This window comes from Schistocerca serialis, chromosome 6 (genome assembly GCF_023864345.2).
Source record: "Schistocerca serialis cubense isolate TAMUIC-IGC-003099 chromosome 6, iqSchSeri2.2, whole genome shotgun sequence".
In the NCBI taxonomy this organism is placed as follows: domain Eukaryota; kingdom Metazoa; phylum Arthropoda; class Insecta; order Orthoptera; family Acrididae; genus Schistocerca; species Schistocerca serialis.
Window position 1 is genome coordinate 438,505,345 of NC_064643.1, and position 18,303 is coordinate 438,523,647.

Genomic DNA, 18,303 nt, shown 5'->3' on the forward strand with positions numbered 1-18,303 from the left:
GGAGTGACGAATCACGGTACTTAATGTGGCGGTCCGATGGCAGGGTGTGGATATGCTGAATGCCCGGTGAACATCATCTGCCAGCATGTGTAGTGGCAACAGCACAGGCCTAAATTGATGTATTAAGCACCTTCTTGCTTCCCTCTGTTGAAGAGCAATTCGGGGATGGTGACTGCATCTTTCAACACCTGTTCATAATGGACGGCCTGTAGCGGGGTGGTTACATGACAATAACATCCCTGTAATGGAGTGGCCTGCACGGAGTCCTCACCTGAATCCTATAGAACTCCTTTGGGATGTGTTGGAACGCCGACTTCGTGCCACGCCTCATCGACCGACATCGATACCTCTCCTCAGTGCAGCACTACGTGACGAATGGGCTGCCATTCCCAAAGAAACCTTTCAGCACCTGAGTGAACGTATGCCTGCGAGAGTGGAAGCTGTCATCAAGGCTAAGTGTGGGCCAATACCATACTGAATTTCAGCGATGCCGATGTAGGGAGCCACGAACTTGTAAGTCATTTTCAGCCAGGTGTCCGGATACTTTTGATCACATAGTATTTGTCAAAAAGTAAACAAAAGTTTCACACTGGAAGTTTTCCCTTATAAAACATTGTGTAAAATATATATATATATATATATATATATATATATATATATATATATATATATATATATATATATACTTGTAAGTAGGCTGTTTATGTTTTCTCTATGTAAGTAGGCTGTTTATGTTTTCTTATTGGCAACGTTACGTAGCGCTCAATATGAAAATCACTGGCTGTGCTGTGTGCAGTCTGTGGCTGCTTTGCATTGTTGTAATACTCGCCATTGTAGTGTTAGGCAGCTGGATGTTAACAGCGCGTAGCGTTGCGCAGTTGGAGGTGAGCCGCCAGCAGTGGTGGATGTGGGGAGAGAGATGGCGGAGTTTTGAAATTTGTCATGAACTGCTATATTTGTATATGATGATATCAAGGTAAATGCATTGTTTGTTCTCTATTAATATCTTTCATTTGCTAACTATCCCTATCAGTAGTTAGTGCCTTCCATAGTTTGAATCTTTTATTTAGCTGGCAGTAGTGGCGCTCGCTGTATTGCAGTAGCTTGAGCAGCGAAGATTTTTGTGAGGTAAGTGATTTGTGAAAGGTATAGTTTAATGTTAGTCAGGGCCATTCTTTTGTAGGGAATTTTGAAAGTCAGATTGCGTTGCGCTAACAAAATATTGTGTGTCAGTTTAAGCACAGTCCTGTATAAATTGTTCAAAGGGGACGTTTCATACTTATCTTGTGGTTTTATGGACTGCCTCATGTTTGTTTCTTGCTGCTAAATATCTTTTTCAGTGATGGTGAGCAGCTTAGAAAAATACTCCTCTTTCATTCGAATGAAACTACGAAAAGAATGTCCATCGTGAAATCTATATGATAAAATAGATTGACGGCAAAAAAAATAAATAAATAAATAAATAAATAAAAAATCGCACCACTGCGTTGTGTGACACAAACGAAAGTTGGTAGGCTTTTTTCTACATCTGAAAGATTTGCTCTCCCCGTCGGAGGTTCGAGTCCTCTCTCGGGCACGTGTGTGTGTGTTGTCCTTAGCGTAAGTTAGTTTAAGTTTGATTAAGTAGTGTTAAGCTTAGGGACCATAACCTCAGCAGTTTGGTCCCATAAGACATTACCATAAATTTAAGATTTGCTTTAAATGCACGCTGAAACGGTCGTGAGCGTTAATTACCTTTGAGTTTGGACGCGATGAGATCATGTTAGTTACGAACGCCATTAAGGTGACAAAGACGCCATTATCGACATCTCACTGAGTTTGAATGAGGTCGTATAATTGGGCTACGAGAAGTTTTGCAGAAATAATTGGCAGGATTGTAGCCACTGTGCTGGCTGCGGTGGTCACGAGAATGTACGGTCACAAGAAGACGGGTCTCTGGAGAGCCGCCTGGTACTACTGAAGGGAAGATCACTGTGTTCGGCGTATAGTTTTGGCACATCGTACTGTATCTGTAACAGCAATTGCAGCAGCAGTTGACACCACAGTGACACAACGAACTGTTACAAATCTGTTACTTCAGGCACAGCTCCAAGCCAGACGCCCTGTAGCGTACATTCCACTGACCCCAAACGACCGCGATTTAAGACGACAGTGGTGCAGACCGAGAGCTCATCGGAGGGTACGGTGTGTTTTCTGATGAAAGCTGGTTGTGCTTCGGTGCCAGTGATGGCCGTATGTTGGTTACAAAGAGGCCAGTCGAGGGCCTGCAAGCAACCTGTCTACATGCTAGACCCAATGGGCGTACACTTGCAGTTATTGTCTGGGGTGCGATTAAGTACGACAGCAGGGGCACATATATTGTTATCCCACACACACTGACTGCAAAGTTGTACGTCAGTCTGGTGATTCAATCTGTCATGCTGCCATTCATGAATAGCGTTCAAGAGCCTGTTTTCCAACAGGATAACGCTCGCCCACATGCCGCTTGTAACCCAACATGCTCCACAAAGTGTCGACATGTTGCCTTGGCCTGCTCGATCGCCAGATCTGCCTTCAGTCGAGCGCATGGCCGGCGAAGGTGGCCGAGCGGTTCTAGGCGCTACAGTCTGGAACCGCGCGACCACTACGATCGCAGGTTCGAATCCTGCCTCAGGCATGGATGTGTGTGATGCCCTTAGATTTGTTAGGTTTAAGTAGTTCTAAGTTCTAAGGGACTGATGACCTCAGAAGATAAGTCCCACTGTGCTCAGAGCCATTTGAACCATCTAGCACATGTAGGACACTGTCGGACGACAACTCCATCGTCATCCACAAACAGCATGAACCGTCGCTATACTGACCGATCAGGTGCAACAGACATGGAACTGCATCTCACAAACTGACACCCGGTGCCTGTACAACACAATGGATGCACATTTGCGTGCTTGCATTCAACATTCCGGCGTTTACACCGGTAATTGTTAACAGCATTTCACATTTGCAATGGCATTTGTCGCGCTTACATTAACGTGTGCATTGCAGTGTTAATCATTTAAATACATTACTTAGACAAACGCATTCCCAAAATTTCATTGCTCTACATTAATTGTTATTTGGTTGTGATTCTTTCCGTCAGTTTACGTTACTTCAGAGTGAAGATAATCAATACAATGCGTAGAATATGGATTTCATGGATGCGCAACTGAGACTGGACAGTCTACTTTAACTATACTCAATTTAAAGCCGAAAATGAGATAGAGATGCAATTGAGGTAGCACTAGATGTATCTCAGATCTTTGTACAGCTTCATGTGTAAGTAGGCTGTTTAGGTTTTTATGTTGGTAACGCCACGTAGCACTCTGCATGAAAATCACTGACTGTGCTGTGTGCAGTCTGTGGCTGGTTTGCATTATTGGAATTTTTGCTATTGTAGTGTTGGGCAGTTGGATGTGAACAGCGCGTAGCATTGCGCAGTTGGAGGTGAGCCGCCAGCAGTGGTGGATGTGGGGAGAGAGATGACAGAATTTTGAGAGCGGACGATCTGGACGTGTGTCCATCAGAAAGAGTAAATTTGCAATGCTGTATATCATGAACTGATATATATATGATGACTTTTGAATATTATTAAGGTAAATACATTGTTTGTTCTCTATCAAAATCTTTCATTTGCTAACTATGCCTATCAGTAGTTAGTTAGTGCCTTCAGTAGTTAGAATCTTTTATTTAGCTGGCAGTATTGGTGCTCGCTGTATTGCAGTAGTTCGAATAACAAAGATTTTTGTGAGGTAAGTGATTCATGAAAGGTATAGGTTATTGTTAGTCAGGGTAATTCTTTTGTAGGGATTATTGAAAGTCAGATTGCGTTGCTCTAAAAAAATAATATTGTGTGTCAGTTTAGGGGTGATCAGAATACGTAAAGAGAGAAATGTCTGAGTATGTTCAGTTTTGTTCAGCTGTTTGAAAATCAAATGACGTAGAGGTTTATCAGCACTGTCATCCTTAATTTTTCTAAGGGGACGTTTCACGTGGAACTCGTCTGGTGACTGACAGAGACCGTCGACTATTGAAAAGGGTCATAATGTGTTATAGGCAGACATCTATCCAGATCGCCACACAGGAATTCCAAACCGCATCAGGATCCACTGCAAGGTCTATGACAGTTAGGCAGGAGGTGAAAAAACGTGGATTTCATGGTCGAGTGGCTGCTCATAACCCACACATCACGCCGGTAAATGCCAAACGACGCCTCGCTTGGTGTAAGGAGCGTAAACATTGGACCATTGTACAGCGGAAAAACGTTGTTTGGAGTGACGAATCACGGTACATAATGTGGTGGTCCGATGGCAGGGTGTGGGTATGGCGAATGCCCGGTGAACGTCATCTTCCAGCGTGTTTTTCATGGAGGGGGCTTGCACCCCTTGTTGTTTCGCGTGGTTGCGTGGCACTATCACAGCACATGCCTAAATTGGTGTTTTAAGCACCTTCTTGCTTCCCACTGTTGAAGAGAAATTCGGGGATGGCGATCGCATCTTTCAACACAATCGAGCACCTGTTCATAATTCACGGCCTGTAGCGGGGTGATTACACGACAATAACATCCCTGTATTGGAGTGGTCTGCACAGAGTCCTGACCTGAATGCTATAGAACACCTTTGGGATGTGTTGGAACGCCGACTTTGTGCCAGGCCTCACCGACCGACATCGATACCTCTCCTCAATGCAGCACTCCCTGATGAATGGACTACCATTCCGCAAGAAACCTTCCACCACCTCATTGAACGTATGCCTGCGAGAGTGTAAGCTGTCATCAAGGCTAAGGGTGGGTCAATACCATACTGAATTCCAGCATTACCGACGGATCGCGTGTTATTATTCGGTATTGTGATTTTTTCCGTCAGTGTACGTTATTTCAGAATGAGGATAATCAGTACAATGTGCAGGATATGGATATCATGGATGCGCAACTGAGATTGGACAACCTACTTTAACTATATTCAATTTAAACCCGAAAATGAGATAGAGATGCAATTGAGTTAGCACTAGATGTATCTCAGATCTTTGTACAGCTTCATGTAGAGTTCATCTACCAGCAACATACTGTTCAAGGCATCGAAGAGTTCACAATCTTCTTCGCGATTTTCTCTGCTCTTCGACAATCGCTAGAAGAGCTACTGCAGCTATTTTACCCGCAGTAAAGAAACTGATTTGCGAGCCAAATGCAGCCGAAAACTGCTGCTGTAGAGCGCTGCTGTCACAAATCACGATGAGGAACATATTCTGTGAGACGTAGCAAGTCGTTTCCGAGTGTGCAATAACCATAACGGACACCACGTCGTCCAGTGTGAGGATGGCTCCAGGCTTCGACGCCTACCTCAGGCTCTGACGCCTTCCCCGCCCGGCGCTGGAGCGTCCAGACGAAGCGCCGACCTGACCACCGACCCGCGGCGTGGCGTGGCGCTGCCGGCGCATGCGCAGGGCGCGTGTCCGCGCCGCCCCGGCCCGAAGGCCGGCATCAATTATGCAAAGGGCGGCGTCCAGTGCAGTCCCTAGTCCAGTTAGCGCGCTCCCTCGGCCAGGGCAGTCACTCAACGGCCGGTATCAGCGATCCAGCACTCAGTCTGCGCTACGAAGTCGCCTGCCGGCAAGTTCAGCGTAGGTGCCGGGGGGAGGTGGAATGTCCGCTCGGTTCCTGCAGCAGGTGCTACGTCGGCCGCGAGCATGAAGACGCGTGCGCCCTGAAGGCTGGCGCCTTGGCACCGGCTCTTCTGCTGGAGGCGTGCATGGCGTCATGGGCATCTGCCTCGACACAGGTGAGCGTCTGCCTAATAGAGGCCAGTGGTCGTTTCACTGCGGCCCGAATCATGTGTTCGGGAGGCCCACGGTTCTTTGCCGTATTTTATGATAATATTCATTCTAGCTACTGACAGCGAATCCAGGAAGTAACTTAATGTTAGGAGCTTCTTAAGAGTGTATTTGTTTTGGTCGCATGGGGACCGTACGAACTTCCCCTCGCCGATTTGATTCGTATTTTCAAGAAAAACGAGTTTTAACATTTTACCCGCACTAGTAATCAAGGACACGGCAACCAAGAGAATAAGCGCTTAATTTCATAAGCGCGAGGTCTGTGGATCGAAACTCGCATTTGGTACTTCTCTTTTATTTCATTCCCAACTAATTCTAACAAGAGATATGCATGCTACGCCGGGAAATTGTGTAATGCCCGAGCACCGATTACGAATGTAGCCCAAGTTTGTTTTACAACAGACAGATTGATAAAACCATTCACATGCAAAGATACGGCGTTCGTTACAAGTGCTGTATGATGCAGTAATTATTGTTCCCCTTGTTTCTGTAATGAGTGTCATCCTGATCCATCAGCAAAAAACGGTTCAAATGGCTCTGAGCACTATGGGACTTAACTTCTGAGGTCATCAGTCCCCCAGAACTTAGAACTACTTAAACATAACTAACCTAAGGACATCTCACACATCCATGCCCGAGGCAGGATTCGAACCTGCGACCGTAGCGGTCGCGCGGTTCCGGACTGAAGCGCCTAGAACCGCTCGGCTACGCCTAGAACCGCTCGGCCACTACGGCCGGCTTTGCTCATGTGACAGTTCGTTAACTTGATGAGTAAAGTTTTAGAAGTGAGATTCTATTTCGCACCTACAACCGCTCGGCCACTCTGGCCGGCTCCCTACAGCGCTCCGTAAGTTACACATTATACTTGCCACACTTGTAGATAAAATACTATAAATAAAATGACTATACCGATTTTATTGAAAGTTCTTGTGCATCTGTTTTTTCCAATCTCATTATTGAAAGTTATCTTATTAATAATAATATGATTTTTGTTATTCATTAAAAGTTTTTGCTTGTGACAGTGTAAGCTATCTCTAACTTTACGCAAACTTTCAACACAGAATTTCGTAAATTTTGAACATAAGAATTCGTCTGCCAGAATGTGTTGAAAAATTTGACTGCGAGAATGTAAATTGAAATGGTTTCCTTTCTGTTTAAACATTCGTAATGGACGAGTGGCAAGAATACTGTCTGAATTCAACACTATGCATTATTAAACTTTTAAATTGGTAAAGTGGCCCTGGGAAAACTCGTTGTTCCATATTTTTATTATTTAATTTTGGCTTACCTGTTCTCCAATGGAAACGCCGTGACACTGCTCATATTTGGCAGGGACTTTATTGCGACAATGACTTGGGATAAATCATAACATCAAACGTAATTAGTTTTCAGATTAGAAATACTGAAAAATTATCCTTTTCTTTGCTTCACAAACATTAATTCACAAAAAATTACTGTTCTTGAGTGGACAGACGTATGTAGTCTTTAACATCAAACAAGACTTTTTCAAAACTGCAACTCGTTGACATGACATTAAATATTCAACAGTTATTCCTACCCCCAAATTCAGATTTAAAATTATGTATGACTGTTTATCTTTACCTATATACAAGTCTCTGGATCTCTGAACGAAGAATGCGTAACGACAAGCTGCCAAAATAAAGTACAAGATCTTAAATCAATTACCTTAAATTAAATCTTCTTCTATTACTCATCAAAATAATCGTAATGAAATATTCGTCTCAAAATGCTTCAGTCTCTTTCCTCACCTCATATCATTAATTAGTAAAAAAAATGGTTCGAATGGCTCTAAGCACTATGGAACTTAACATCTGAGGTCATCAGTCCCCTAGACTTAGAACTACTTAAATCTAACTAACCTAAAGACAACACACACGTCCATGCCCGAGGTGGGATTCGAACCTGCGACCATAGCAGCCGCGCGGTTCAGGACTGAAGCGCCTAGAACCTCACGGCCACAACGGCCTGCTTAATCAGTAAATCAGCACGTTCCACTTCCTCACAATATAACTGCAACCGTACCACTCTGCCTGAGTTGTACTACTACTCATTACACACCACTGCCACTACTATCTCTCTTCATCTTACGATTAACAGTGCGCGTCATCTCCCGCGTATCTTGCTAAGCAGAGATGGTCCGAGGAAGCCTCCAAGCGGCACAGCATCTCTGATGGCACTCCGCGCCTGTGATTTCAAACAGTACAAAAGCGTTACCGGTTCATGGCATCCAAATACTAGAGAAATGGCCAGAAACTATGTACAGCTCCCTATCAATACGAAAACTATTTTCTCCTTTTTCAGGGTAAAGATCATGAAAATAAAAAATGAATCGTTCAATAATGAGTTTACACAGTCATAATATCTACGTGAGAAGCAAAAAAAAAAAAAAAAAAAAAAAAAAAAAAAAAAAAAAAAAAAAAAGTGCTGGAAGGAATATTCGAGCCCAGGACTTCGCACTCCTGTGACTAACCACTTAACACGCTCGGCAGCGGACTCTTTGAGTACTAGCGACCATACAAAATAGATAAACACGCGTAAAACTTTTAGCTCTGTTGTCCAGAAATCGGTTAAGAGTTGCGTCTTCCTGTTTATATTATGTTGAAGTGGTAGTCGTGCTCTACAAACCTTGTCAATTCGAATCAAATCGGTGGGGGAAAGTTCACGCGATCCCCTTCTCAGTATAAAATAAAAAAAGACTTACAGAGACGGTAATATTTTAAGATGCGCTTAATTTTAACTGACGTTGGTGAATTCGGCCGTGAGCTGAGTAGTTTCGCGCTTATGTTAGGTGCAGAGTGGAATGTAGTGCGGCCACTACGGGGTTAATAGAAGTGAGAGGGGGAGTTTTCTATTGCTCGTCTTCCAATGATAAGCCACGAGCATGCGCCACTAGCACCGATCAGCTGCTATGGTATAAATGTCAGCGGAAGTAATATGAATTCATGAGTGTGCATTATAGAGACGGTCGGCTTCAAATGTGGTACACGTTCGTAGCAAGTAATATGAAACCAAATTAAGGCTGTTGTAGTACAATGCAACTAGCAAGAGAAAAGTGACAAAACATTTGTCATTGTGTCTCCTTTTGCAATGATTTATTAAGTAACACACTAATTTATGTATGTTACCAATTAATAGCAAGATTGGTAAGGGAAGCTGTGGTAAAGCGGTCAGGATGGGAAATTGAACGTTGTATATTTTTTGTCATGAACAGCGCTGCTGCCTGGCGAGAAGTGGTCAGACTAGTTCTTATACTACATCGCTATTGTTATTAGTGACGTTGACTGAGGAAGTTTTTTCCATTTCATTTTCGTAAAAAAAAATTTTTTGCTTTCATGTATCTGGTGTAAGATAAGTCATTTATGTTATTCTTGTTACCCCACTTGTACGAGAGTAATAATTTTTAGAGCCTCAATGTTCAAAAACGTCCTTTGGCTTACAAATGTGCCGGCCTGTGTGGCCGTGCGGTTCTAGGCGCTTCAGTCTGGAACTGCGTGACCGCTACGGTCGCAGGTTCGAATCCTGCCTCGGGCATGGATGTGTGTGATGTCCTTAGGTTAGTTAGGTTTAAGTAGTTCTAAGTTCTAGGGGACTGATGATCACAGATGTTACGTCCCATAGAGCTCAGAGCCATTTGAACTATTTTTGAACCTACAAATGTAATTCATCGTTATGTGTTTCAGTCTGGTAGATTCTTCTGTGGATCACTAATGCCGACATGGCGTCAGATCGGGAAAAGTGGCTACACTACTCACCGAGAAAACTGACCAAGGTGTTCACCAAAAATATGAATTAGTTACTTCCAAAAAACACTCATAATACAACAGATAAAACTTACTTCTAAACCCTTTTATATACATAGCTATCATCTAAGATTCTTTCCCTCTGTGACAATTTTGAATTAATGAAGTTATATTACGTACAACCATTCCCCGTCTGCTATATTTGGCCCAATAAAAAAGTCCTATTGAAAACCGTCTGATCCAGGTGCTTGGCATTGTTTCAAATACTAGGGCATGAAGATGCCTGGAAAATGTGCCCAGAAAACAGAAAAAACGAGCATGAGATCTTGTTGCGATGGCACTAGCCACAGTACTCGCTTCGGTACGGAAAACTGGTCACTATATAAGCCTTCATAAAAAATGCCTGTAGTTAGAATATATCCTTTTTCTTTTTGCTTTAAAATGTTGGCTGTGGTAGCTTACAATATGTAGATTCAAAATTTGTAAGTGGTAAGCTTCTATCAGTAACAATGGTTTGGTGAAAACTGAATTTCTCTAGGGTTAGCCAACCTCCTCGCTTTCCGTTCTATGTGACCCGAGTTGTTGCCCTATGTTGCCAATATTAGCTCGTGAGGAACGACCACTGATCTAGACCTAAGGTTTGCAGGTGAAAAAATGTGACCAAATAGGTACGACGATACAGGCAAAAAGTGTGTCAATAATAAATTCTAAAATTATTATGAAATGCTTATATTAATCATCAAGTCACAAACAAATCACTGAACATACAGCTCTAGTTCAGTCACTCATTCAGAAAACTGTTGAAACAGATAACATTCAACATTTCAGCGCCAACATTTTTATTTATTTTTTAGTGATGCTATCACAGCAAATATAAATAGACAAAGGAATGAAATCTGCACCGACCACCCCTTCTTTTGCGTCTCTCCTGCATCTGGGAGATGGGCTCCACAGTAGTGACGTGGGACACTTCCCCGTAGCTCCATTGCAGCTAAAGTCTAATAACTTAATAACTACTAAGCTGAAACATTTTATTTTGCTACCAGCTACCAAGGGCGCCCATAGCTACTGGCAGGGGCGGAGGGGGGGGGGGGGGCCGTGGCATTCTACTAGCTATCAAGGAAAGGAAAGAATTTAGTATATTCAGATTTTTCTCTCAAGAAACGACTTAAAAGTCAGTATGACACAGGTTTTTAACATGGTCGGTTTTGAAAAAATTTTAATGGCTGTTTGCATATCGCCATTCGTGTTCCAAAATACGTCCTACCCTCGAAATTATCATATGGGCTCCCTTGCCATTTACGATTACAAACGACCATCTCCAGGCACAGAATTCTTCACCTTAGCATCGAATGATGACTTTGGTTCAAATGGTTCAAATGGCTCTGAGCACTATGGGACTTAACTTCTGAGGTCATCAGTCCCCTAGAACTTAGAACTACTTAAACCTAACTAACCTAAGGACATCACACACATCCATGCCTGAGGCAGGATTCGAACCTGCGACCGTAGCGGTCGCGCGGTTCCAGACTGTAGCGCCCAGAACCGCTCGGCCACCCCGGACGGCGATGACGTTGGAAATGAAAGTTATGTAGCGAATCAGTTACTTTAAGGTCAAGTCTGACTGAAGAAATTTTATCCTCGAAAATAATATTTGTTGCAATTAAGTCGTTACTGTGATTAATTTCTTCCTCATTACAAAAGACAATTCTCATACCAAATGTTCCTGTAATCGCTAATGAACAATTTTCATCAGAGAAAGAGGATGAAAATTTACACATAGAACGGATTCATAGCATTCAGTTCTTGTGAAACACAACATGAAGTAATGATTGCTATCGACAGACGATCTCAAGATGGTTCCATATTTCTCGATTTCCAGAAGGCTTTTGACATCGGTCCTCACAAGTTACTTCTAATCAAATTGCCTGTGGAGTACCGTCTCTCTTGTGTGACTGAATTCGTGATTTCCTGTCAGAAGATCACAGTTCGCAGTAACTGACAAGAGGTCAGCGAGCGAAACAAAAATTATATCAGGAGTTCTCCAGGCAAATGTTACCGGCTCTCTGCTGTTTCTAATTAGAGTCCTGCATGACCGAGTACGCGAGCACGAAATACGAGATGGGGCGAGCACACCCTAACTGGATAGGCTGCCCGCACTAGTTCTAGTGACCGAACATTGAAGCCGTGACCGAATACGTAGCATGGAACTTCAAACACTTGTCATTATCCGTGTGAGACTGCAGCCAGTACGGGCTTCTCATTTGTGGTGTGTCTCTCTCTGTAATCAAGCAGCGCGAGGAAGCCAGTGCAGTAAGACCTAAGATTGAAACCATTGTTTACACATTGAAGGAATGGGAAGGTCTAAAAAGCCAAGTGTGGAGTACATTTCTGTTGGTTGTAGACGAAAACAGTGCGACTACTGGGTTCGTATCGTGCATAAACGGCTCCACATTATTGTGTTTCCAGTCGAGAAACCCTCATTTAAAGGAACACAGTTGCAGGAAACCTCGGTCACAAAGATACAGCTCCCTCAGGAATACCAGCACTAATAAAAAATAGTATTACAGCAAAATGTGTTGCAATCTGTGCTAAAGATATGAAACCTTTTAATGCTGTTTCCGGTGAAGGTTTCAGAGAAGAAGTTAACGTGGCAGGTATCATGCCACATCCCTCTACTATAAGCTGACATGTCAAAGAACAAGCTGATGCAATGTGAAGCAGCATAATGCCTTCTGTTATTGCGGAAGTTATTAATAAAACAAGTGCTGCGACAGTTGATATGTGGACTGATTCGCGTAAGCAGGAGCAGTGTTTGACACTTACAACACATTACTTTAACACAGATTGGTCTCATGTGAACAATGTTTTATTTACAACAAAATTCCCTGACGTTGAGAAGACGGGAGTAAATATTATGAAAGCAATTGAAGAGAGGATCGCTGATTGGGACATTTCGCCGCTCATGTTGCACAGTTTTGTTTTTGTCTCCGACCAGGTTAGTAACGTAATAAAGGCTTTGGAAAATCAAGAAAGGATTCCTTGTGCTGCTCATTGTATAAACACAGCACTTAGCCATACTTTCGATGAAGATAACTTCTTGTTAAATCATGCCCGAACATCGCATCAACAATATATACTGCAAAATGCATTGTAAGGTTCATTAAGAAAAATGGCCTCTGCTCGTCTTTGAAATAATCGTTGAAACAAAAGGTCTGCACACGCTGGACCAGCTTGTACACTATGCTGGAATCCTTACACAGTCAGTATAACGAAGTTGCTGCTTTGCTGACAGAAGAGCACTCCGCTTACAGATTGAAAGAATATGATAGTGAGCTTGGAGACCATTTAAAGAGGCCACAGATGAATTAGAAGGCGAAAATGAACCGACAACCCAGTTAGTTCTTCTTCGGTTTCACAAACTGCAACAAATTTGCAGTGTCAATGACACTGACTGTCAGGTGAGTAATTACTGCAGTTAAAAGCACTGTTTCATTATGACACGCGATAGATTTATAATTAACTAGCGTAATTGATGTGTAGTAACAGATATGTATTTTTTAAGAGGAGGCACAAAGGATTAAAAATCGACCCTTGACTTTCGTTTGTGAGAAGACTGTGATCACTTCCAGACATAAAATTGCTACATCTCCTATCCGCGATTGTGTTGAAATATCATATTACTTTACAAGTGCTTTATGAATTTAGCGGTGTCACGTACTCCTTCTTGGAAACGTTACTTTTGTATTAAAAGAGAGAGAGACAGAGATAAATACTGTGTGTGTGTGTGTGTGTGTGTGTGTGTGTGTGTGTGTGTGTGAGAGAGAGAGAGAGAGAGAGAGAGAGAGAGAGAGAGAGAGAGAGAGAGAGAGACGGTGGACTAGTACAGTGCAGTGCAGCGAGCCGGGGCGAGGCGAGGTGAGACGTCAGCGGTGACCGGTCGTGCTCGGTTATCCGCGTGTCCGGAATCCGGACAACAGACATGGGGCGAGTACGTGACCGAGCCGAGTCGTGTGGGGCCGGACACGAGCGGCTCGGTCCCCCCGTCAACAGACGAGCCGTGACCGGTCAAACATTGAGCGTTGCAGCACTCTATTTCTAATGTTTATACATGATTTTTGAGAAAATGTGAACAGTCCCCTTAGGTTGTTTGCAGATGATGCCGTCGTTTACCATATGGTAAAGTCATCAGAAGCTCAATACGAAGTACAAAATCATTTAGATAAGATATCTTATAGAGTGAAAAGTGGTAACTGACCATGAACAATAAGCAGTGCGATATATTCCATAAGAGTACTAAAACAAATCCGTTAAATTTCGGTTATGCGAAAAATCACAGAAATTTAAAGGTTGTCGGTTCAATTAAATGGCTAGAGATTGCAATCATGAACAACTTGAATTGGAAAAATCGTACAGAAAATGTTGTGGGGAAGGCGATACTAAAGGATTGTAATTGACTGTAACATTTGGGCTGCATTCAAAAAGTATGGACATTAATCAGTCAACCTGCGATCTTTTTGCCAGAACACATACAAGATGCAACAAATTTGCTAGAGGGATGCGCACACTACTATTTCCCGTCCTCTGCTGGAGTATTGCTGTGCGGCATCGTATCCTTATCAGGTAGGGTTGATGGAGCACATCGCAAAAGTTTAAAGAAGGGTAGCTCGTTTCGTATTATCGGGAAATAGTGGATATATTACGATCTGAGGTAGCAATCGTTAGAACAAAGACGTTTTTCGTTGTGCGAAGATCTTTCTAGAAAATTTCAATCTACAGATTTTTCCTACGAACGCGAAAATAGTACGTTGACACCCTGTAACATAGGGAGAAGTGATCATCGTAATAAAATAAGAGAAATCAGAGCTCGCACGGAAAGATTTAAGTGATCCTTTTCCCCCTGTACTATTCAAGAGTGGAACGGTCGGGAAATAGTTCTAAAAGTCGTTCTGTGAACCCCCTGCCAGGCACTAAGATGTGTATTGCAGAGCAGCGATGTAGATCTAGAGGAGGAGACAGTAGTATAAACTATTTTGTTCAAATCTATTACAAAATGCTATCGGACAACGCACCTCAAGTTCTAAGAAATCTGACACAGTAGTCCTGGAGGGAACTCCTGGTGGAAAATTGGCTCTAATTTCTGTTGCATTACCAGGGAGTCGCAGGCGGCAGTGCGTCCTCGAATCGGCCTATGACGTCCACGATCAGGAAGCACAGCCGGCGCTGTAAACACCTCTAAGACGATATGGGTGCTGTTCCGTTTGAATATTCAGCCGTGTAGTCTGTACCCATTACGAATTGGAAGTTGTGTGGAGTGCTAATACGTTCGTTAATGTCTAGCCTTTCACAACACGAAGTTTATATCATCAATTAATCTAAGTATTCGATTGTGTGTATGTTGCAGTTACCACGCGCACCGCAACAGGTCATCTGAAGCTGTGAACAATATAAACAGAAGGGCGATTTTTCAGAAATAGTTCCACTTAATTTAGATACACAATCGAATATGTAAAAATAATTACACATTGTCAGCAGGATAGCGAACTCTGAATCTGAACAATGTAGTTTTCTTTCTAGAGAAGTTTATTTCTCCAGATCTAAATATGGGTAAATAAACTTCTCTAGTGAGAAGATTACATTGTTCAGAAATAATTACAGTTACAGCAAACAGTTAATCACATCAACGAGACCATTATTGAATACGTAAATTCTAAATGTTTTTCGTCCTAGTCCGGAAATGCAGTTTAGGAATACTATAACGTTTTTGAAGAACGAAAGTTTCCTTTATGAAAATCTGCATGGACTCCAAAGGCAAGAAATCCGAAATTCACTCGACTTGTTTGTCTATGACATTCAGAGTATTCTCGAGTTGATGCCGTGTTCCTTGACTTTAGGAAGACTTTCGATATAATTCCAAACTGTTGTTTGGTGAACAGAATACGAACCTATCGAGTATCGGGCCAGATTTTTTTTTGATTCAGGGTTTCCCTGGAGGTAGAGCTCAACGTGTTGGTTTTAACTGGAAGAAATCAACAGACGTAAAGTTAATTTCGGGAATATCCCAAGAGAGTGTTACAGCGCCGTTTTTATCTATCAAGTTTGTGAAAGATGCAGTGGACGATATGAAGAGCGCCATGAAGGTTTTCACGGACGATGCTGTTGTCTGAAGGATGTAGCAGAATAGCAGGAAATCCTAGAGGAGGGTAGACGATTCGTGTAGCGACTGATGGTTGGACCTAAACATAAATAAATGTAGCATATTGCGGATAAATAAACGAAGAAAATAATATTTGTAACCGAACCACAAGGCCGTTTCTACCATTACATCACTTCTGTCATTATTTCTGTCTCATAAAAGACATTCCCCAACCCAAATGTTTCTATATTTGATAATGTACAGTTCTTGTCGGAAAAAGATGAAATTTATCAAGGAATTATTACCATAAAGTATTTTTTCAATCTATTGCAGAATGCTAACGAACAAGTCATATTGCATTCTAAGAAATCTGTTGGCTAGAGATCACTGTATCCAGTAACCACGGTAAAATACCTAGGAGTAACCATCTGGTTCGAGCTGAAGTGGAGTGACCAAGTAAAGTAAACTGCAGGAAAAGCAATGACGGGCTGCGATCGATTGGAAGGATCTTAAGGAAATGTAATTCATCCACAAAAGTCATGGCTTACAAAGCATTTGTAACACCGATACTTGCTGATCAGTTTGGGTGCCTTGCTAAGTAGGTTCAAATGGCTCTGAGCACTATGGGACTTAGCTTCTAAGGTCATCAGTCCCCTAGAACTTAGAACTACTTAAACCTAACTAACCTAAGGACATCACACACATCCATGCCCAAGGCAGGATTCGAACCTGCGACCGTAGCGGTCGCTTGGTTCCAGACTGTAGCGCCTAGAACCGCTCGGCCACCCCGGCCGGCCTTACTAAGTAGGATTACTAGAAGGGACAGAGAAGATGCAGCGAAGAACAGTAATTTTCGTCCAGGCGTTCGGTTAGTACGCGCAAGAGCGATTCGGGGAAGCTCAACAAATTTGCTGACTTCCAATAGAAAAAGATAAAATGTTTCAAAAAAAATTAGCGATGTTTGAAGTGTTTACTGGTGGTATTAGGACGTCAAGTGTGTAGTGACGTGTGCTTTGATGACTAAAGTGTTATTGTCGGCTGTTTGTATTAAATATATGCATTACATTAAAAAAATGTTTTACTTCGTTTCTACACCCCCATCTCAGATTGTCCCACCGCGGTCCCAGCTAGATATATCAGGCCTAAATTTCCTACACATTCATAGCACACCACAGAGGCAAAGAACAAACGCACGTTTGTCGACTGTGCACTGAACGACTGTCCACTAGAGGACTGAAGAATGGTACATCGCATACGTTGTCTGAAGTTGCCAAAAGCTGAAACATTCCGAATTACGCTAGGAAGTACCGAGCAAAACTATGGATTTCGGAGAACAAGAAACAGAAGCAGTACGTTTACACAGGCGGGTGACGATTGACAATGTATTTCGCCGTTAGATAAAACAGATGTACGTCTAATCTACAACAATATTTTATTAAGCAAATGAAATAAAAATGACGTAGATAAATAACTCAAAACTAAAATTAATGACGCCTGCTCGACCATTTCTTCCACGGCCAGATGAACACTGAAAAATGCGTAGGTCTAATGCAGGTGTAGGAGTGAATAGAAGTGCTGTGAAGCCCAAAAGAAGTTCAGTATCACAATAAAAGTATGCGCGAAGATGCATGGAAAATTATTAGTAAAGAAATGCAGATGCCAAAAGAAACTGGTTATCCTTTGTCTTTAAGACTGGTTCGATTATTCGGTTCGAAATCACGTAATGACATTCGTGTAAAGTTATGACAGAATCTTGCACTGTCTCTATTAGCGTATCACGCATTAATTTGTTTCCACTTTGCAACACGTAAACGGAAACGGCTGTGGTCGGCTATCAAGAAGGCGTGCTTTCCAAATAGCTGCGACTACGATTTATGGCTGAATAAAGCAGTTTTGAAACCACAGTAATTTCCTGTAGCAAAAATTAACACTTAAATCATAAATAAAGCTGTTGAAACGCAAATAATGTGACAAACAACGAAACTGGACAACATTACGTGCAGTACAGTATAGTTGCTTCGGCCCCAGTATAAAATTTGACAGGTTTCTGTTTCGTATGATCTTATTTTTAATATATATTGACCATGACTTCAACATCGAGAAAGAAAAGGTATTGAGAGAAAACTTAAAATAAGTTACAGACAAGGCAGAAAAAAATTAATTTTGAGAAGCGTGGCAAGAAGAGAAGCAATGAAAATGGCATTAATGACAGACCCAGAGAAAAAAAGTCAGTTGGTGGTTGATGGTTGGAAGCTGAAACCAAAGTTTTCAGGTATTCTGCGTATCCAGTTATGCTGGCCACTGATGCGATATACATAGGGATCGTGTCAACCTCTTCAGCATCAACTACAGGCTGAAGATGGCGCATTGAAGCACCGAAACTGGTTGCATCAAAAATAGAGTCATAAGGACGGCTGTAGGCGCTTCATTTTCTCACAAAAGAAAAGGGGCTGGTGGGGGAAGGGCGCGACGTATCTTCCCACTTTAAACGGCGCGTAATCACAATCATTCAAGCGACCATGGCACGTGACGGGCAACGCATGTTTTGTTTGATCTGTATTTATT

At 42.4% G+C, this 18,303-nt stretch overlaps 1 protein-coding gene across 1 annotated transcript in view; it reads left to right on the forward strand.

The window, feature by feature from the left end:
* Nucleotides 1-5,561: 5,561 nt before the first annotated feature.
* The window catches only part of LOC126483907 (adenylate kinase isoenzyme 5), a 454,419-nt gene continuing 441,677 nt past the window's right edge, over nt 5,562-18,303 (forward strand). Inside the window, exon 1 of the mRNA XM_050107178.1 lies at nt 5,562-5,789. Within this exon, the coding sequence (XP_049963135.1) occupies nt 5,768-5,789 (22 nt within the window). The 5' untranslated portion in view covers nt 5,562-5,767. The remainder of the gene's footprint in view (nt 5,790-18,303) is intronic.